The sequence below is a fragment of the Engystomops pustulosus genome, chromosome 9 (genome assembly GCF_040894005.1).
Source record: "Engystomops pustulosus chromosome 9, aEngPut4.maternal, whole genome shotgun sequence".
Lineage (NCBI taxonomy): Eukaryota > Metazoa > Chordata > Amphibia > Anura > Leptodactylidae > Engystomops > Engystomops pustulosus.
The window spans coordinates 11,430,675-11,454,464 of record NC_092419.1 but is presented as its reverse complement, the minus strand read 5'-3'; the positions used below and the strand labels follow the sequence as shown (position 1 = coordinate 11,454,464).

The window sequence follows — 23,790 nt, the reverse complement described above, 5'->3', positions numbered from 1 at the left end:
GTCACTGGGGACCGTGTATGCATGTGTGTTAGTGGAGACCATGTATACATGTGTGTTACTGGGGACCGTGTATGCATGTGTGTTACTGGGGACCGTGTATGTATGTGTGTTACTGGGGACCGTGTATGCATGTGTGTTACTGGGGACCGTGTATGCATGTGTGTTACTGGGGACCGTGTATGCATGTGTGTTACTGGGGACCGTGTATGCATGTGTGTTACTGGGGACCGTGTATGCATGTGTGTTACTGGGGACCGTGTATGCATGTGTGTTACTGGGGACCGTGTATGCATGTGTGTTACTGGGGACCGTGTATGCATGTGTGTTACTGGGGACCGTGTATGCATGTGTGTTACTGGGGACAGTGTATACATGTGTGTTACTGGGGACCGTGTATACATGTGTGTTACTGGGGACCGTGTATGCATGTGTGTTACTGGGGACCGTGTATGCATGTGTGTTACTGGGGACAGTGTATACATGTGTGTTACTGGGGACCGTGTATACATGTGTGTTACTGGGGACCGTGTATGCATGTGTGTTACTGGGGACCGTGTATGCATGTGTGTCACAGGGGACCGTGTATGCATGTGTGTCACTGGGGACCGTGTATACATGTGGGTTACTGGGGACCGTGTATGCATGTGTGTTACTGGGGACCGTGTGTGCATGTGTGTTAGTGGGGACCGTGTATACATGTGTGTCACTGGGGACAGTGTGTGCATGTGTGTCACTGGGGACAGTGTGTGCATGTGTGTCACTGGGGACCGTGTATGCAGGTGTGTCACTGGGGACCGTGTATGCATGTGTGTCACAGGGGACCGTGTATGCATGTGTGTTACTGGGGACCGTGTATGCATGTGTGTCACAGGGGACCGTGTATGCATGTGTGTCACTGGGGACCGTGTATACATGTGGGTTACTGGGGACCGTGTATGCATGTGTGTTAGTGGGGACCGTGTATACATGTGTGTCACTGGGGACAGTGTGTGCATGTGTGTCACTGGGGACCGTGTATGCAGGTGTGTCACTGGGGACCGTGTATGCATGTGTGTCACAGGGGACCGTGTATGCATGTGTGTTACTGGGGACCGTGTATGCATGTGTGTTACTGGGGACCGTGTATGCATGTGTGTTACTGGGGACCGTGTATGCATGTGTGTTACTGGGGACCGTGTATGCATGTGTGTTACTGGGGACAGTGTATACATGTGTGTTACTGGGGACCGTGTGTGCATGTGTGTTACTGGGGACAGTGTATGCATGTGTGTTACTGGGGACCGTGTGTGCATGTGTGTTACTGGGGACAGTGTATGCATGTGTGTTACTGGGGACCGTGTGTGCATGTGTGTCTCTAGGTACCGGACAGGTATACATGCGTCCTACCGGGGACCGGTTATACATGTGGACTGATGTGACAAGCTCTGTGCAGCGCTGCATAATCTGTGAGTGCTATATAAATACAGAAATGATTATTATTACTACCGGGTACTTTGTATATATGTGTTTACTGTGGGTGGATGAAATGTATATATATTTATTACAGGGGGTTGTATGTATTTATTACGGGGTGGCTGTATGTGTGTATAATGGGGGGGCTGTATATATCTATTATGGGGCTGTATATATGTATTACTACCAACGCCATCCTGGGTCTAAGTATCTAAAATGTTATCCTCTCCCCATAAAAAAACACAGAGCTACATGTGTATCTATGGCAGCATCTTCTACAATGAGATGAGATGTACAGTAGATCAGCTATCCCTCTGCTGTCCCTCCGCGCTGCTGTCCCTCCGCGCTGCTGTCCCTCCGCTCTGCTGTCCCTCTGCTCTGCTGTCCCTCTGCGCTGCTGTCCCTCTGCTCTGCTATCCCTCTGCTGTCCCTCCGCGCTGCTGTCCCTCCGCTCTGCTGTCCCTCTGCGCTGCTGTCCCTCTGCTCTGCTGTCCCTCTGCGCTGCTGTCCCTCTGCGCTGCTTTTCCTCTGCTCTGCTATTCCTCTGCTCTGCTGTCCCTCTGTTCTGCTGTCCCTCTGCTCTGCTGTCCCTCTGCTCTGCTTTTCCTCTGCTCTTCTTTTCCTCTGCTCTGCTGTCCCTCTGCTCTGCTGTCCCTCTGCACTGCTGTCCCTCTGCTCTGCTGTCCCTCTGCTCTGCTATTCCTCTGCTCTGCTATCCCTCTGCTCTGCTTTTCCTCTGCTCTGCTTTTCCTCTGCTCTGCTATCCCTCTGCTCTGCTATTCCTCTGCTCTGCTGTCCCTCTGCTCTGCTGTCCCTCTGCTCTGCTTTTCCTCTGCTCTGCTGTCCCTCTGCTCTGCTGTCCCTCTGCTCTGCTGTCCCTCTGCTCTGCTGTCCCTCTGCTCTGCTATTCCTCTGCTCTGCTATTCCTCTGCTCTGCTATCCCTCTGCTCTGCTTTTCCTCTGCTCTGCTTTTCCTCTGCTCTGCTATCCCTCTGCTCTGCTATCCCTCTGCTCTGCTATCCCTCTGCTCTGATTTTCCTCTGCTCTGTTATTCCTCTGCTCTTCTATTCCTCTGCTCTTCTATTCCTCTGCTCTGCTTTTCCTCTGCTCTGTTATTCCTCTGCTCTGCTATCCATCTGCTCTGCTTTTCCTCTGCTCTGCTTTTCCTCTGCTCTGCTTTTCCTCTGCTCTGCTATCCCTCTGCTCTGCTATCCCTCTGCTCTGCTATCCCTCTGCTCTGCTATTCCTCTGCTCTGCTATCCCTCTGCTCTGCTTTTCCTCTGCTCTGCTTTTCCTCTGCTCTGCTATCCCTCTGCTCTGCTATCCCTCTGCTCTGCTATCCCTCTGCTCTGCTATCCCTCTGCTCTGCTATCCATCTGCTCTGCTATCCATCTGCTCTGCTTTTCCTCTGCTCTGCTTTTCCTCTGCTCTGCTATCCCTCTGCTCTGCTATCCATCTGCTCTGCTATCCATCTGCTCTGCTTTTCCTCTGCTCTGCTTTTCCTCTGCTCTGCTTTTCCTCTGCTCTGCTATCCCTCTGCTCTGCTATCCCTCTGCTCTGCTATCCCTCTGCTCTGCTATTCCTCTGCTCTGTCTGGGTATTTCTCACCACGTGAAAGCACCAGAGCTGTAATAAGGGAGCAGATGGTAACAGAAGAGGGAACTTTCAGGAAACTGCAGGGTCCTGTATCAGCCAATGACAGCGCAGCGTTCAGGCACCTACTTACTGCTGCTGAGGACACTTACACATTGTGAGGTGCGCAGAATGGATGTGCAGGGGCGACTGGATATTTCCAATCGAGACCCCCAGGATGTGTACGAGTTGTTACAGCGGCTGGGTAGTGGCAGCTATGGAGAAGTCTATAAGGTAGGTCAATGATTGCTGTGTGAGATTTGAGATGCTGGAGAGGGTCTTTATCTATAGCAGGGGTTCAATCTTGTAGCTGACAATTGCAAAACTACAGATTACTGCCCGACACCCAGAATCTGTCCAAGTATGCTGAGAGTTGTAGTCATAATTTTCTTAATTTTGCATAGTAATACACAGTACTACTTCTGTACTGTGCATAGTAATACACAGTACAACTTCTCTACTGTGCATAGTAATACACAGTACTACTTCTCTACCGTGCATAGTAATACACAGTACTACTTCTCTACTGTGCATAGTAATACACAGTACTACTTCTCTACTGTGCATTGTAATACACAGTACTACTTCTCTACCGTGCATAGTAATACACAGTACTACTTCTCTGCTGTGCATAGTAATACACAGTACTACTTCTGTACTGTGCATAGTAATACACAGTACTACTTCTCTACTGTGCATAGTAATACACAGTACTACTTCTCTACTGTGCATAACAATACACAGTATTACTTCTCTACTGTGCATAGTAATACACAGTACTACTTCTCTACCATGCATAGTAATACACAGTACAACTTCTCTACTGTGCATAGTAATACACAGTACTACTTCTCTACTGTGCATAGTAATACACAGTACTACTTCTCTACCGTGCATAGTAATACACAGTACTACTTCTCTACCATGCATAGTAATACACAGTACAACTTCTCTACTGTGCATGGTAATACACAGTACTACTTCTCTACTGTACATAGTAATACACAGTACTACTTCTCTACCGTGCATAGTAATACACAGTACTACTTCTCTACCATGCATAGTAATACACAGTACAACTTCTCTACTGTGCATAGTAATACACAGTACTACTTCTCTACTGTGCATAGTAATACACAGTACTACTTCTCTACTGTGCATAGTAATACACAGTGCTACTTCTCTACTGTGCATAGTAATACACAGTACTACTTCTCTACTGTGCATTGTAATACACAGTACTACTTCTCTACTGTGCATTGTAATACACAGTACTACTTCTCTACCGTGCATAGTAATACACAGTACTACTTCTCTACTGTGCATAGTAATACACAGTACTACTTCTCTACTGTGCATTGTAATACACAGTACTACTTCTCTACCGTGCATAGTAATACACAGTACTACTTCTCTGCTGTGCATAGTAATACACAGTACTACTTCTGTACTGTGCATAGTAATACACAGTACTACTTCTCTACTGTGCATAGTAATACACAGTACTACTTCTCTACTGTGCATAACAATACACAGTATTACTTCTCTACTGTGCATAGTAATACACAGTACTACTTCTCTACCATGCATAGTAATACACAGTACAACTTCTCTACTGTGCATAGTAATACACAGTACTACTTCTCTACTGTGCATAGTAATACACAGTACTACTTCTCTACCGTGCATAGTAATACACAGTACTACTTCTCTACCATGCATAGTAATACACAGTACAACTTCTCTACTGTGCATGGTAATACACAGTACTACTTCTCTACTGTACATAGTAATACACAGTACTACTTCTCTACCGTGCATAGTAATACACAGTACTACTTCTCTGCTGTGCATAGTAATACACAGTACTACTTCTGTACTGTGCATAGTAATACACAGTACTACTTCTCTACTGTGCATAGTAATACACAGTACTACTTCTCTACTGTGCATAACAATACACAGTATTACTTCTCTACTGTGCATAGTAATACACAGTACTACTTCTCTACCATGCATAGTAATACACAGTACAACTTCTCTACTGTGCATAGTAATACACAGTACTACTTCTCTACTGTGCATAGTAATACACAGTACTACTTCTCTACCGTGCATAGTAATACACAGTACTACTTCTCTACCATGCATAGTAATACACAGTACAACTTCTCTACTGTGCATGGTAATACACAGTACTACTTCTCTACTGTACATAGTAATACACAGTACTACTTCTCTACCGTGCATAGTAATACACAGTACTACTTCTCTACCATGCATAGTAATACACAGTACAACTTCTCTACTGTGCATAGTAATACACAGTACTACTTCTCTACTGTGCATAGTAATACACAGTACTACTTCTCTACTGTGCATAGTAATACACAGTGCTACTTCTCTACTGTGCATAGTAATACACAGTACTACTTCTCTACTGTGCATTGTAATACACAGTACTACTTCTCTACTGTGCATTGTAATACACAGTACTACTTCTCTACCGTGCATAGTAATACACAGTACTACTTCTCTACTGTGCATAGTAATACACAGTACTACTTCTCTACTGTGCATTGTAATACACAGTACTACTTCTCTACCGTGCATAGTAATACACAGTACTACTTCTCTGCTGTGCATAGTAATACACAGTACTACTTCTGTACTGTGCATAGTAATACACAGTACTACTTCTCTACTGTGCATAGTAATACACAGTACTACTTCTCTACTGTGCATAACAATACACAGTATTACTTCTCTACCGTGCATAGTAATACACAGTACAACTTCTCTGCTGTGCATGGTAATACACAGTACTACTTCTCTACTGTACATAGTAATACACAGTACTACTTCTCTACCGTGCATAGTAATACACAGTACTACTTCTCTACCATGCATAGTAACACACAGTACAACTTCTCTACTGTGCATAGTAATACACAGTACTACTTCTCTACTGTGCATAGTAATACACAGTGCTACTTCTCTGCTGTGCATAGTAATACACAGTACTGCTTCTCTACTGTGCATAGTAATACACAGTACTACTTCTCTACTGTGCATAGTAATACACAGTACTACTTCTCTACTGTGCATAGTAATACACAGTACTACTTCTCTACCATGCATAGTAATACACAGTACTACTTCTCTACCATGCATAGTAATACACAGTACTACTTCTCTACTGTGCATAGTAATACACAGTATTACTTCTCTGCTGTGCATAGTAATACACAGTACTACTTCTCTGCTGTGCATAGTAATACACAGTACTACTTCTCTACTGTGCATAGTAATACACAGTATTACTTCTCTGCTGTGCATAGTAATACACAGTACTACTTCTGTACTGTGCATAGTAATACACAGTACTACTTCTCTACTGTGCATAGTAATACACAGTACTACTTCTCTGCTGTGCATAGTAATACACAGTACTACTTCTCTGCTGTGCATAGTAATACACAGTACTACTTCTCTGCTGTGCATAGTAATACACAGTACTACTTCTCTACCGTGCATAGTAATACACAGTACTACTTCTCTACCATGCATAGTAATACACAGTACAACTTCTCTACTGTGCATAGTAATACACAGTACTACTTCTCTACTGTGCATAGCCATATATACAGTACTACTTATCTACCGTGCATAGTAATACACAGTATTACTTCTCTGCTGTGCATAGTAATACACAGTACTACTTCTGTACTGTGCATAGTAATACACAGTACTACTTCTCTACTGTGCATAGTAATACACAGTACTACTTCTCTGCTGTGCATAGTAATACACAGTACTACTTCTCTGCTGTGCATAGTAATACACAGTACTACTTCTCTGCTGTGCATAGTAATACACAGTACTACTTCTCTACCGTGCATAGTAATACACAGTACTACTTCTCTACCATGCATAGTAATACACAGTACAACTTCTCTACTGTGCATAGTAATACACAGTACTACTTCTCTACTGTGCATAGCCATATATACAGTACTACTTATCTACCGTGCATAGTAATACACAGTACTACTTCTCTACCATGCATAGTAATACACAGTACAACTTCTCTACCGTGCATAGTAATACACAGTACTACTTCTCTACCATGCATAGTAATACACAGTACTACTTCTCTACTGTGCATAGTAATACACAGTACTACTTCTCTACTGTGCATAGTAATACACAGTACTACTTCTCTACCATGCATAGTAATACACAGTACTACTTCTGTACTGTGCATAGTAATACACAGTACTACTTCTCTACTGTGCATAGTAATACACAGTACTACTTCTCTGCTGTGCATAGTAATACACAGTACTGCTTCTCTACTGTGCATAGTAATACACAGTACTACTTCTCTACTGCATAGTAATACACAGTACTACTTCTCTACCATGCATAGTAATACACAGTACTACTTCTCTGCTGTGCATAGCCATATATACAGTACTACTGCTCCTTTGTGCATAGTTATACACAGTACTACTCCTCTAGTGTTATACACAGTACTACTCCTCTAGTGTTATACACAGTACTACTTCTCTTCTGTGCATAGTTATACACAGAACTACTCCTCTAGTGTTATACACAGTACTACTTCTCTAGTGTTATACACAGTACTACTTCTGTACTGTGCAAGTCTCTTGATTAGAGTCCATTTATACATTTTGCACCTCTGTGAGTGTCTCTGGATGTTCTCAGAAAGCAGGAGATGTCAGATAAAGCAGAGATCATGGGAGCAGATATACGTCTGGATTTCCTGTCAACATGATCATTGAAGCAAACTGCAGTCCTTCTGTGGCTGATAAAGGGGAGCAATAGATAGTAATGTATGGTCGCGTCGCTTCTACATCTGGAACCTCTGTTTTCCGGATCAATGAGGGTCACATTGGTTAGACATCCAGCGGTCAGGGCTCATTTCGGCTAAGGGGGGGGGGGGGGATCTATTTCACTTATGTGCAAGTTGATGAATTGTTCCAGTTACATTATATAAACAGATTTGCCATAAATGTTATATGTTGGTAAAATAAATGAAAAGGGGTGTAAATGTTACAAAGATTTTGAACTTTAGCAGCGGTTAAAGGGGGTGTACAAAGGTTAAGAGGGGCACAGACTTGAAAAGGAAGTGCATAAACTTTGCAAGTGCTCAAAAAGTTTTGTAGAGGTGTGAGAACTGTAGGGGGGTGTATGAAGTTTGCTTGGAGGTGTATACATTTATATAGAGGTGAAGAACTTTACAAGGGGTCTATAGTCTGCTGGAAATGTATGACTTCTTCTCTTGTTGCAACATTTGTTGCATTACACTTGGGAATGTTTAATATTTTTATTTTTTTGTCATTGAATTGCTACTTTGTATACACTGTATCTGTAAATATTATATATATATATACTTCTAGTTCATCAATCTAAGATTGGCAGTCACACTGCTGGGACCACCAGCATCACAGGAAGGGGACCCCACTTTAATGGGGTTACAGTAGGTCATGCACAAGAGCTGTACCCAGTATGTCCCCCATCTATAATGTATTGTGTATAGCACTGATCTATATATATGTGCAACAGGGAACCCCGACGTATCACTCTATTTTGGGCCTCACTTCTACTCCTGATTGTCATATAGTTCTGAAATGACACCAATGCCTAATCAATGGGGTTCTCAACAGTGGCCCCAAAATAATTTCTAAGTGAATGACTATCCATTTAGAAAAAGTATAACAGACCCGGAGCAAAGTGGAATGATGCCTTCCTCAGGCCACTTTGTACTTTGATAAGTGTGGGTCATATACAGTGGGGGGAAAGTATTTAGGCATCCACCAATTGTACAAGTTCTCCCACTTAGAAAGATGAGAGGCCTGTAATTCACATCATAGGTAGAACCTCAACTATGACTGAGAGACAAAATGTAAAAACAAATCCAGAAAATCACATTTGTCCGATTTTTAAAGAATGTATTTGCTTATTATGGTGGAAAATACCAAAAGTTCACCTAAATACTTTGTTGGCAATGACAGATCATGACAGGGGGCAGCACGGTGGCTCAGTGGTTAGCATTACAGCCTTGTAGCACAGTGGCTTAGTGTTCAGCACAACAGCCTTGCAGCACTGTGGCTAAGTGGTTAGCACTACAGCCTTGCAGCACTGGGGTCCTGGGTTCAAGTCCCAGGGTCAACATCTGCAAAGAGTTTGTATGTTCTCTCCGTGTTTGTGTAGGTTGATTAGATTGTGAGCCCCAGTGGGGACAGGGACTGATTTGGCAAACTCTGTGCAGCTCTGCGTAATCTGTGTGCGCTATATAAATAAAGGAATTATTATTTTTATTATTATTATGGTCATACCTTTTCTTTAGAGGGATGGGTTGGGGCGGACTTTAAAAAAAACACCTCTGTGCTGATGTCCCGCGCTGCGGTCCCTCTGATCCGTGCCCCTCTGTCCCCGAGTGCAGCTTCCGTGCCCCTGTATACAAACAGGCGCATGGATCAGACGCACCACGGAATGTGTCCTAACACACTGCAGCGGGAGTATATGGCAGCCGAATACCAGAATATTACTTTTGTATAAGTTTTATTGATTGTGATAGGAATTTAGCAAGTCCTGGGACTTGTAGTTCCCCCTGTGGCTGGATCACCATGTACTGTCAGTGACGGTAGCCCGTTTGGGTGTGACATTTCAGACTTATTTACTTTTGCATTTTTCTCTTCCTATGTGGTTTTATCCAGTTTTCTTAGCACAACGCATTCATCAGTCGTCAGAGAAAGGACCCGGTGACATTGACTGACCGCGCTGATGTCACCGGGAGGTGCAGGGTACATGCTCTATTAGTTATGCTGCAATATTTAGGCCACCTGGTGACTGTGAATTTTGCTTCCCCTCGGCCATGCTGCGTCTTGTGGCTTCCTGTTCTTCTGCATGACACAGGTGCACTGAGCGTCCTCCTGGCTTCCTGTAATACTCTGTGTACGCTCTGTTGCCTTTTCTCATGCTCTCACAAGGCTCAGATACCATATGAATCTACTTTACATTGCATAATTGCCACTACTGTCTATAGACTTCTATAATCTAGAAATAATCATTATATTTGAAAAACCTTTTTGGGCCTTTTTTTTTTTTATTTGAATCCAAATTTAATTACATCCTAAAGTCTTAAAGCGAACCTGTCACCAGGAATGTCACTTTTAGCTGGTGACGGGTTCCAATAGCTTCTGAGATTTTAAAAATGCCTTTGTCAGCATTTTGAATCATTTCAGTACTTTTATAAAAGTTTATTTCACATTACCTGGTCCGGTCAGGACTCCCTGGACCACTGCGGATGATGACAAAAGCCGACACCTGGGACCGGAATCTAAGTGGCACCCGGTCTTCACCAGAGCCCGCCCCAAAGCGGGATGGACTTGCTGTAGCTTGATGCCACCAGGTCGTTCCACAGGTGCGACTTATCCGCGGTGGCAGCCAAGGTCGTAGTACCAATTCAGTGGGCAGTCACGGAGTGGGGAACAAACAGATAGTCAGGTCAGGGGGCAGAGAAGCAAAGTCTGTAACCGGGCAGGAGGTCAAGGCTGGCAGAACAGGAGCAACGTCAGGGTCAGGTCCGGGGACACAAGGAACACAGGAGGAAGCTTTCTCATAGGCACTAAGCTCCGGCGGGGGTTGATGGGAGCAGCCGGCTTAAGTAGGAACCCGGAAGTGGCAAGCACCAATCAGCGGTGCGCTGGCCCTTTAAATCTTCGAGAGCCAGCGCCCGTGCACCCTAGAAAGCGGGAACGCACGCGCCGTCCGGCTGGGACGGATGCAGGACCGTGAAGAGGGTGCCGCCACGGAGAGGGGCACAGGTGTGCCTGCAAACCGAGACGTGGATCGCAGGGACACCTGTGACAGCTCCCTTCCAGCAGCATGTGATAAGACCCGTGGGGTGTGTGCCTGTGTCACCTCATACATTCATCCTCACCTCCACACAGCCCCGGCCTGCTCAATGCACATGACAGGAAATGGGGAGGGAGCAGGATGAGTGTGGAGGAGACTGACAGAGGCACACACAGGCTTTCCCTGGAACTCACCACATGCTGCTGGCAGGGAGCAGGAAATAAACTACTGAAATGATTTAGAAAGCTGACTAATCAGCAGAGCAAAGGCTATTGGAACCTGAAACCAGCTAAAAATGACATTCCTGATGTCAGGTTTGGTTTAAAGCTTCACAAAGTAATAAAACTTCTCTGTATCCTCATTAATATGAAGCAAAGGATCTCACTTACAATACCACGGACAAGTTCTATCTGGGGTAATTCCTAATCTTTGGAGACACAATCAACCATCTGGTTGTATCCACCACTGACCAAGCTTGAGGGTGCGGTTACACGTGGTGTTTAGAAATGCAATGCAAACGCCTGGGGGCGGGGCTTGTAGACAATGCTAAACACCGGGTGATTGTCACCAATTACGTGCGTTTGTAAAAGCAATACAAAACTCTACCTGTACTAATGGTCTCAAGATTGATAATTGTCCTTCATCCAACATGCACCCAGATCAGAGGTTCTAAGCAGCCGGAAATTGAAAAAGCAGACGGCTCCATTTTCTGTGCGGTGGTCAGACCAGGTAACTGCAGATTACCTCCCATTCTGCAGTGACTCCACCACTACACATAATACAGCGCTATTTGCTTCCTGTTCCATTCTCGGTGCATCTGTGGGGGTACTGAGGGGTTGGGATCCACACAAATCTCATACTGAGGACCTAGTCTATGGATGTGCTATACGTGTCTGCACTGTGGGGGTCATTCTATGACTTCTCACGTTCCCCTCAGCCCCATAGAAGTGAGTCAATCACTGGCCAAGCAAGTGCACCAGAACTTCATTCATAGCAGACTCTTTGAGGAGATTGATGCCCCCCATTTATGTAATTGCTGGGATGTCGCGGTGCCAGACCCTCGACTATCAGACACTTGTCTCCTATCCTGTGCATAGAGCAATGCGACCTTAGTAGAAGGAACCCCGGCTCTGACCCCATCCTGACAACCCCTGCCTTTACATGTCAAGAGGTGCAGGTCCTGAGTCTGGATCAATGTCTTTTGGCGTCGCTGCAGTTTCTCCTACTCCTGCACAGATTGACTACTGGACATCTGCTCCTGTGGAATCAGCTTATTAATGTTTCTGCCTTCTCCTTTCTTCACTGTATAGAGCTGAAGTATTGCTATGTTGTAAAGGTTTCTATTAACCCATACCGACCCATTAACCCCTCCGTTACCAAGGGTCATTGGTGCCTGAATATCCAGGTCATGCAGTTCTGTTCACCTCTTCTTTTAAGGAAATCCGACGTGTGATAAACCAGGCACTTTACCGCAGTCACTGTGCCTTGATCTGTGAGAAGCTTTTTATATTTCTTATCCATTTCTTATTCCTTCTCAAATCAACCTTTAAAATTGTGCTGTAGCTTCACAGGCTGTTACAATGAGCATGAGAACATCTCCCCCCTCTCCATCCGCACTTCCCACTCCCTCTGCCTCCTGTAATTTCACACATAGGGACTGGGGAAGTACTTCTGCCCAGTGTAATAGCCCGTGAAGCTACAACACCGAGGGACTCTGGTAATGCCCTTCAGGCTCATTAGTATAATTTTAAAAGTAATTTTAGAAGGCAGGAGGCCCTGGATAACAAATATAAGAAGATATCACAGTCCCGGTGCCTGGATCTATGAGTGATGTCCCTGATTTATCAGGATGGATTTTGATGGGAGATTTCCTGTAAATGATGTCTCTTTGGAACAGTTTTACATGACATAAAAAGTTTTACTTTATTTCATGACATGTGAGACGCTAACAGGATAGTTTTATTATTAACATGTTTACATGGTTGCGTATTGAATTAGATGACAAATGACTAAAAATGTGAATTAGTTTTTCTTTTTTTCATTTTTCCACTTTTTTCTGCTACAGATGCAGAGGGTGCATGTTAGTCTGCTGACTTTCAGCTACTTGTCCATACTACCCTCAGCTGACAATGCCTTCAACTATTGAACCATGGAACCTAGAAAACACAGTTCTGGTGTCAATTTAAAGGGGAGAATCACTGTTAAAAATGGGATGAGGCAGTGCGACTTATATGTGTATGTATAATTACACTTCTGATTGCAACTTTAACAGTGGGTATCTCCAGTTCTGCACCTAGAAATAATCCTGATGTGATATTATGACGGATCAGAAGATATAGCCATTTGAAGAGTGCTCCCTGCCATGACATCTATGCACTCGTTTTCTGCATGGGGTATACCCTGCCTTGTGTCTATATGATTAGTAGCTCATGAACTTATATTCTATGTCTCGGCAGTTTTCCCCTGTGCAGGCTGTATCCCCAATTCTCCGTTGTCTCAGAGCCGGAGGCTGGAGACCAGCTGCTATGATGTCTCCCATACACTGCACACAGAAACTGGAGGAGAATCTGCTTTATCTCATTCAGAAGCATCAGCAGGATCATAGGACATTATAGCAAAGTACTGATCTTTTTTTGTTCATTACATCTTGACAGGAAAAAACTGAAATGTGGATTTGGTTAATTTAGGAAAAACTTAAATATCACATGGCCCTAAGCTTGGGATGGGTCTACTCCCTTATTGGAGTCCAGCTGTGTTTAAATAAACTTATTGGATTAGGAAAGGCACACACCTGTCTTTATAAGAGCTCAAAAAGCAGGTCAGAGCACTTGAGAATCATGAGGTCTAAGGAACTGCCCAAGGTCCTCAGAGGCAGAATTGTGGCAAGACACAGATCTGTCCAAGGTTACAAGATAATTTCTGCAGCATTTGAGGCTCCTGAGAGCACAGTTGCCTCCGTAATCCTTAAATGGAAGAAGTTTGAGACAACCACAACTCTCCCTCGACCTGGCCGTCCAGCCACCTGGCCCCACTGAAAAATGGCTTGCACCGACGTTCACCATCCAACCTGAAGGAACAGGACAGGATCTGCAAAGAAGAGGCAGAGGATCCCCAAATCTAGGTGTGAAGAATTGTTGCATCTTCCCCAGAAGACTCCGGGCTGCACCAGCTCCAAAGCTGCTTCTACTCATCACTGAGCATAGGGGCTGAAGACTTATCACTGGGGGCTGAAGACTTATCACCGGGGGCCAAATACTCATCACCGGGGGCCGAATTCTCACCACCAGGGGCCGAATACTTATGACCGGTAGCCGAATACTCATCACCGGGGGCCGAAAACTTATCATAAGGGGGCTGAATACTTATCACCGGGGGCTGAATACTCATCATTAGGGGGCCGAATACTCATCACCGTGGGCCAGATACTCATCATTAGGGGGCCGAATACTTATCACCGGGGGCTGAATACATATCACCAGGGGCTGAATACTCATCATTAGGGGGCTGAATACTCATCACCGGGGGCTGAATACTTATCACCGGGGGCTGAATACTTATCATTAGGGGCTGAATACTCATCATTAGGGGGCTGAATACTTATCACCGGGGGCTGAATACTCATCATTAGGGGGCTGAATACTCATCACCGGGGGCTAAATACTCATCACCGGGGGCCGAATACTTATCATTAGGGGGCCGAATACTCATCACCGGGGGCCGAATACTCATCACCGGGGGCCAGATTCTCATCATTAGGGGGCCGAATACTTATCACCGGGGGCTGAATACTCATCATTAGGGGGCTGAATACTCATCACGGGAGGCTGAATACTCATCATTAGGGGGCTGAATACTCATCACCGGGGGCTGAATACTCATCATTAGGGGGCCGAATACTTATCACCGGGGGCTGAATACATATCACCGGGGGCTGAATACTCATCACCGGGGGCTGAATACTCATCATTAGGGGGCTGAATACATATCACCAGGGGCCGAATACTCATCATTAGGGGGCCGAATACTTATCACCGGGGGCTGAATACTTATCACCGGGGGCTGAATACTCATCACCGGGGGCTGAATACTCATCACCGGGGGCTGAATACTCATCACCGGGGGCTGAATACTCATCACCGGGGGCCGAATACTCATCACCGTGGGCCAGATACTCATCATTAGGGGGCTGAATACTTATCACCGGGGGCTGAATACTTATCACCGGGGGCCGAATACTCATCACCGGGGGCCGAATACTCATCACCGGGGGCCGAATACTCATCACCAGGGGCTGAATACTCATCACCAGGGGGCTAAATACTCATCACCAGGGGCTGAATACTTATCACCGGGGGCTGAATATTCATCACCGGGGGCTGAATACTCATCACCGGGGGCTGAATACTTATCACCGGGGGCTGAATACTTATCACCGGGGGCTGAATACTTATCACCAGGGGCTGAATACTCATCATTAGGGGGCTGAATACTTATCACCGGGGGCTGAATACTCATCACCGGGGGCTGAACACTTATCACCAGGGGCCGAATACTCATCACCGGGGGCTGAATACTTATCACCAGGGGCTGAATACTTATCACCAGGGGCTGAATACTTATCACCGGGGGCTGAATACTTATCACCGGGGGCCGAATACTCATCACCGGGGGCCGAATACTCATCACCGGGGGCCGAATACTCATCACCGGGGGCCGAATACTCATCACCGGGGGCCGAATACTCATCACCGGGGGCTGAATACTCATCACCGGGGGCCGAACACTTATCACCGGGGGCCGAATACTCATCACCGGGGGCCGAATACTCATCACCGGGGGCTGAATACTTATCACCGGGGGCTGAATGCTTATCACCGGGGGCTGAATACTCATCACCGGGGGCTGAATACTCATCACCGGGGGCTGAATACTCATCACCGGGGGCTGAATACTTATCACCAGGGGCTGAATACTTATCATCAGGGGCCGAATACTTATCACCGGGGGCTGAATACTCATCACCGGGGGCTGAATACTCATCATTAGGGGGCTGAATACTCATCACCGGGGGCTGAATACTTATCACCGGGGGCTGAATACTTATCACCGGGGGCTGAATACTTATCACCGGGGGCTGAATACTTATCACCGGGGGCTGAATACTTATCACCATGTGATATTATAGTTTTTATTGTCAATAAATTGGCAAAAATATCTACATTTCTGTTTTATGTCCAGATGGGGACAGAGTGCACATTAATTTTACCAATTGGCTACAATGAAACAAAGAGTGAAACATTTCCAGGGGTCTGAACACTTTCTGTACCTCCTGTATATGTCGGGTTCCATGACACTTAGAAACCTTGATGTGGTATCAAAGGGGAGATCATGGCAGCAGAACTGTGTTTCTTGGTGCTACGGTTCAGGAGTTTTAATGGAGCAGGAACTGCAGAGAGAGAGAGAGCTGACTGTCTGCAGATGTACATGCACCCTCTGCATCTGTAGCTTTACCTGGGGAAGGGCAACAGATTGAGGCTTTACATATTTAAAGGAAATCTACCACCAGGATGAAGGATTGTACACCAAGCACACTGACATACTGGTTTTTCCCCCCACTGGCAGGATTTGCTCTTCTTTTAGCTTCTTATGCCCTTGTTTTTAAGAAATTATGCAAATGAGTCAGAGGGGCTCCAGGCTCCATTAATTCCTATGGAGGTTGGAGCCCCTTAGGCCCATTTGCATAATTTTTAAAGCCTTTTTTTTGTGAAAACCAGGGCATAAGAAGCTAAAACAAGAGCGAATCTTACCATAGGGGGGCACACCAGTATGTCAGTGTGCTGGGTTTACAATCCTTCATCAATTTTACTAGTTATTAAAAAAACTTTAAATGGAGAAATCACAACAAAGACGCCCTTTTCACATTTTTTTTTAGCAATGTCTACTAATTAACACCTTAATGACCCATGATGTGGCCGTTAGGGATGTTTGAGGTGGGCTCAAGGACATTTTCCCTTCATCTTTTGCTTCCCATACGTTTCCCTGTACAGAAGAGAAGCCTCCATTATATCTCCATTATCTACACTGTGGCTACAATGCTACACATAACAGGCAGTGTTATCCCTTTAAGAAAATCTAGATCTAGAACTACCTCTTTCTCTTGAAATTTTTTTTTTTCGTTAAGTTATTTTTATTTTTGTGCAACCTGATGTATTTTTGAACCTGGTTCCTTTTTTTTTGTCTAAAAATGGAAAAAAAAATTTCCATCTACTTATGTTTTAGTGTTGGACATAATGGGGGTCATTTACTAAGGGCCCGATTCGCGTTTTCCCATCGTGTTACCTGAATATTTCCGATTTGCGTAGATTTTCCCTGTATTGCCCCAGGATTTTGGCGCACGCGATCAGATTGTGGTGCATCGGCGCTGGCATGCATGCAATGGAAATCGGAGGGCGTGGCCGAATGAAAACCCGACGGATTCGGAAAAACCGCCACACTTAAGAGCTTACCTTCACCAGGAATAGGCCGGTGAACTTCAGTGCACTCCGGGGAACTTCAGCGCAGCAGCGCCACCTGGTGGACGTCGGAGGAACTGCCTTAGTGAATCGCCGGAAGACGCGAATCCACCGCAGAGAACGCGCCGCTGGATCGCGAATGGACCGGGTAAGTAAATCTGCCCCAATCTGTATAAGGAAACCGTCAGCATGTATGTTACCTGCTACTAAAAGATCGGATATTTTTATTATGTGTCTACAGGGAAAATCAAAAGTCCCAGGACAGACTTTTATGTTAGAAACGAAAGAGAAAATGACTACACTAAGTAATGGGTGAGGGGCCCCAACTCTCTGCTGTCTGAGGCAAGATATGGAATGGTGCCCCCCTCTGATTATCCAGTAGATATATATATATATAGGGTTATTTGGTAAGTGGGGTCTTTATACAGTGTCTCTCACCCGTGCTAACATAAGGTGTCAAGAGACACTATTTTAGACGTCCCCGATCTTGCTGTAGGTTGTGTTGCCTGAGGCAAGAGGCTCAATCTGCCTCATTGCTGGTGCAACCTTAATGCTGAAACATGGCCGCCATCTTGAAACTTGGATATTGGATCAAGGGCGAGTTTTTCTCATGGGCAGTCTAGGGCTCAAATAGCTCTTCTCAGTTGTAAAGTGATTTCTAAATTAACTACTATAACCAAAGTGGCTACCGGTACTGGGATGAGAGCAGAAACCAAGACACACAATCCAGTCTCATAGAAAATACAGTCTCGCAATGTTTATTAGCGTGCAGCCGCATATATAAAACACCAAAAATGATCTGCATAGGGGCGTGAAAAGGTGATAAAATACTGCAATGCTATAGGCTAGCTGAGTATACCAGAACCTCCCCTTTTAGACATTTTACCAAATGAACTCCATTATTGGAAAAATACAAGACCAGTGGGAAATAGAATGTTTAGACTAATTGTATCAATTTTTGTTTAGACTAATCATTATAGAGAACAGAAGTTAATGGCTGAACTGTGTTACTGTGGTTGATTGTTAGAATCTCACTATCCATTATCCATAACCGATACTATGGGTAGGTCATCAATATCAATTCTTTGAAACTCCTTTAATACCAGTTATGTAAATTACCCCGTTGACTTGATTTGGATTAGAACCTGTTTAGATCCCTAAGGATCAGGATATATGATCATGTCCATGAGGGTTTAGTAAGATCATCATCAACCCAAGCAGTGATCCCAGCGTCAGGCTGAGGGCCTCACACTCTATTAGATCTCCAGAGATGGACGTGGGCATCAGATATACTTGCAGCGCCCCTACGGGAGGAATGTTGTATTACACAGCCACCAATAACATACATTGTATCATTCCATCTACTGTAGGCTGTAGGGTGGGGGTGTATGAAACCAGACCCCACCACTCTGGTAGATGTATGAGAATGAGGAGGTGACACAGGAGCTTACAGTCTATGAGGATGAAGGGGGGACACAAGAGCTTACAGTCTATGAGGATGAGGGGGGGGACACAAGAGCTTACAGTCTATGAGGATGAGGAATGACACAAGAGCTTACAGTCTATGAGGATGAGGGGTGATACAAGAGCTTACAGTCTATGAGGATGAGGGGTGACACAAGAGCTTACAGTCTATGAGGATGAGGGGGACATAAGAGCTTACAGTCTATGAGGATGAGGGGGTGACACAAGAGCTTACAGTCTCTGAGGATGAGGGGGTAACACAAGAGCTTACAGTCTCTGAGGATGAGGAGGTGACACAAGAGCTTACAGTCTATGAGGATGAGGGGGGGACACAAGAGCTTACAGTCTATGAGGATGAGGGGGGAGGGACACAAGAGCTTACAGTCTATGAGGATGAGGGTGACACAAGAGCTTACAGTCTATGAGGATGAGGAATGACACAAGAGCTTACAGTCTATGAGGATGAGGGGTGACACAAGAGCTTACAGTCTATGAGGATGAGGGGTGACACAAGAGCTTACAGTCTATGAGGATGAGGGGGACATAAGAGCTTACAGTCTATGAGGATGAGGGGATGACACAAGAGCGAGCTTACAGTCTATGAGGATGAGGGGTGACAAAAGAGCTTACAGTCTATGAGGATGAGGGGTGACACAGGAGCTTACAATCTATGAGGAGTGACACTAGAGCTTACAGTCTATGAGGATGGAGGGGTGACACAAGAGCTTACAGTCTATGAGGATGAGGGGTGACACAAGAGCTTACAGTCTATGAGGAGTGACACTAGAGCTTACAGTCTATGAGGATGGAGGGGTGACACAAGAGCTTACAGTCTATGAGGATGAGGGGTGACACAAGAGCTTACAGTCTATGAGGATGAGGGGGACACAAGAGCTTACAGCCTATGAGGATGAGGGGGTGACACAAGAGCTTACAGTCTCTGAGGATGAGGGGGTGACACAAGAGCTTACAGTCTATGAGGATGAGGGGGTGACACAAGAGCTTACAGTCTATGAGGATGAGGGGGTGACACAAGAGCTTACAGTCTATGAGGATGAGGGGGTGACACAAGAGCTTACAGTCTCTGAGGATGAGGGGGTGACACAAGAGCTTACAGTCTATGAGGATGAGGGGTGACACAAGAGCTTACAGTCTCTGAGGATGAGGGGGTGACACAAGAGCTTACAGTCTATGAGGATGAGGGGTGACACAAGAGCTTACAGTCTATGAGGATGAGGGGTGACACAAGAGCTTACAGTCTATGAGGATGAGGGGGGACACAAGAGCTTACAGTCTCTGAGGATGAGGGGTGACACAAGAGCTTACAGTCTATGAGGATGAGGGGGTGACACAAGAGCTTACAGTCTATGAGGATGAGGGGGTGACACAAGAGCTTACAGTCTATGAGGATGAGGGGGTGACACAAGAGCTTACAGTCTATGAGGGGGTGACACAAGAGCTTGTATCATGGTCCAGCCATTCTTTATAAGGGATCAGAATAACCAAATTTAAAAAATAAAAATTCTGCAGCTGGAACCAGCCATCAGCCGCCATCTTATATACAAAGTCCAAGGTGAAAGTGACTGCAGAGAAGCCTGGAGCTTGGTATCTGGTGTTTGCCGGGTAGCAGATGGGAGGAAGAGAGTTGACATTTCATGCGGTTAGCGAGTGTGATAGGCTTGCCTAAATAGATGTGTTTTGAGAGCATGTTTGAGACTTTGGAGGGTGGGTATTAATCTTATAGTCCGGGGAAGGGCATTCCAGAGAATTGGTGCAGCTCCGGAGAAGTCCAGGAGGTGTGAGTGAGAGGTTCGAATTAAGGAAAAGATTAATCTAAGATCACTGGCTGATCGAAAAGGACGTGTTGGGCAGTAGACTGAGATGAGAGAGGAGAGGTAGGGGGGTGCAGCATCATGCAGAGCCAGGGTGTAGCAAGAGGGTGCTTGCCCAGGACCACCATCCCCATGCATGAACAGGGGGTGATATAACATAGGTCTGAAGCTGTGGGATAGTAGGTAGCGTGCCTTGCTCCTATACTCCGGCTCTCCGCATAGCATATTAGCAGACATGGAGCAATATTTCTGCAGCACAGCGACAATCTGCAAATATTTTCCACGGAAACCCAAAGGAGACTCCCTCCTACGGTAGGGGTTCCCCTGTCACAAAGTCTAGATAGATGCGGCGTCTATTGTTCCACTTTGTCATCTTTTCACACGGCAGGTGACATTTAGGAGTCACTTTAATTTCATCTGATAGCGGTGACCTCGTACGCAGATCACAGACTAAGATTGTGGCGCTGCTCCCCTTAGGGGCTTTATAAAGGTCACGAATCACAAAATCATTTTGACTCCCAATGCTAAATATAACATTGGTGTCTTGTGTGACAACTGCAGACAATAGAGTCATTGGGGCAGATTTACTTACCCGATCCATTCGCGATCCAGCTGCGCATTCTCGGCGCTGGATTCGGGTCCGGCCGGGATTCATTAAGGTAGTTCCTCCGACGTCCACCAGGTGGCGCTGCTGCACTGAAGTTCCCCGAAACGCACTGGAATACACCGAGCCGGGCTGAGTGAAGGTAAGTGCAAGCTCCGCAATACATTTTTTTTAAAAAATGCGGTGGTTTTTCCGAATCCGTCGGGTTTTCGTTCGGCCACGCCCCCCGATTTTCGTCGCATGCATGCCAGCGCTGATGCGCCACAATCCGATCGCATGCGCCAAAATCCCGGGGCAATTCAGGGGAAATCGGCGGAAATCGGAAATATTCGGGTAACACGTCGGGAAAACGTGAATCGGGCCCTTAGTAAATGACCCCCAGTGTCTAACTTGTATCTCTGCACTCCCTTTTGTACACGCTCCAGCCACTTGCATCCCAAGTCTCACATATTGGGGCTCATTTACTTACCCGGTCCTGTCGCGATCCAGCAGCACGTTCTCCGACGAGGATTCAGAGCTTGCCCGGATTCACTAAGGTCCTGCGCCCGATATCCACCAGGTGTCGCTGCTGCGCCGAGGTCCGCCGGAGTTCACCATCCTCTTCCTGGTGCATGTAAGTGTGGGTCAAGTGACACTTTTAGAAAAAAAAATAGCGCCATTTTTCCGAATCCATCGGGTTTTCCGACGGCCACGCCCCATGTTTTTTGTCGCATGCAAGCCGGCGCTGATGCGACACAATCCGATCATGTACGCCAAAAACCTGTGCAATTCGGCACAAATTGGTAGACCCTTCTCTACAGTGATCCCTGACCCCATCATAAGATGTACCATAGTCTATGCCCGGTCTCTGGTTGTTACCTGTACAGTCCGTGTCTGGACACTGGTGGCCCAGTAGTGGTCACACCTCGTAGATCAGGGGGTCTCTTCACAGAACAATCTAATCATGTGATTTGGTTCAGGGGATCCTGGAGCCTTCCTGCTTCATCTCAGTTGGACTTTATTGAGGCGTTACATATGATACGATATGATGGTTCTTTATTGATCCCCTTGGGGGGAAAATTCTTCTATACATAGTGTCCCGACAATTGTTAGAGAGAGGTTTAACGTTACAGTTACATACATGCACTACGGGAGGCACATTCTTACATGTTGCTTATTCCTTGTACAAATACCAAAATAGTTACAGGACATTGCGATACAGCACAGTACAGGTTAACATGACCATATTACATTACGGTACGAAATACACTGGTGACAATAGACAATAACAAATAGACACAGGCTGGACAGACATATAGGGGCTACTACAGCTGGGGTGTTGGGGTAACATTATTGTGATGTGCTGCTGTTGGTTTGGCAGAAGAGTCCCTGCCTGTAGCTCCACTTTTGGTATTGGAGCTTAAAGGGGTTTTCCCATGAATTCAAGTTAGGCCCTATACACAGGATGAGGCCTAAGTGATGAGACCCCTACAGATCACGAAAACTAGGGGCCTGATGGGGTCCCAGGTACTTTAGGTGGACTCCTTGTCGCTCCAGAAGATTAAAGGGGTTGGCCTTTTCCTCATGTTTCTCAACATGAGGGGGGGGGGGGCAGGATATGAGGTAATTTACCAATATACACCTAGTAATAGTTCTTCACCACTTTCTTGATATGTAAAGTGACGCCTCCGGTCTTTTACCTCATCAGCCGGAGATTCCTGACCATAAAATGGCGGCAGATGGAGGGTCATGTGATCTCTAACTGGCGATTGTTCATGGATATCAGATAGAGATCACATGACCCTCCATGGGCGGCCATTTTATGGACAGGAATCTCCGGCTGATGAGGTAACAGACAGGAGGCTTCACTTTACATATCAGGAAAGCGGAGCAGAACTAGTAATAGATGTATATTGGTAACTTACCTCATATCCTGCCCCGTACACTTACACACACGTTACAAAAAAACATGAGGTAAAGTGGCCATCCCCTTTAATGGAGCACAAGGACACGCATGACCACTTTGCTCCATACATCTCAATGGAGCCGACGGAAATTGCTGATCTTCAAGTTTTCATATAAATTCTATATAAAGTTCTGATCCATATCGTAAGACGCTGCCTGAGGGCGGACATCCCCTTTATTATAAATGAGATATCAAAGAGGAACAGCGACAACAACAACTTTATAGAAACTCTTCAAACTTTTTCTGTTCACACGGTGAAGGCGTCTGCTCCCGGTTGGTTTGGACTAGTCAGAATGTCACTTGTTGCGACCACCAACCACAATGGTGAACTGTGTAATCGGCGCTGGGGTTCACCCCACACGTGGACTATTCGCCATCATGGATGTGCTGTAGGCCGGGGTCTTCAGATCCTTCTTGTTTTGCAGCAGGGCAGAGGGTGTCAGTAGGTAGATGTGGGTGTAC

The 23,790-nt window shown here is 45.7% G+C and overlaps 1 protein-coding gene across 1 annotated transcript in view; it reads left to right on the top strand.

Moving 5' to 3' along the window:
- Positions 1-3,178: 3,178 nt before the first annotated feature.
- MAP4K1 (mitogen-activated protein kinase kinase kinase kinase 1) overlaps positions 3,179-23,790 on the top strand; it is a 47,867-nt gene continuing 27,255 nt past the window's right edge. Inside the window, exon 1 of the mRNA XM_072123668.1 lies at positions 3,179-3,318. Within this exon, the coding sequence (XP_071979769.1) occupies positions 3,217-3,318 (102 nt within the window). The 5' untranslated portion in view covers positions 3,179-3,216. The remainder of the gene's footprint in view (positions 3,319-23,790) is intronic.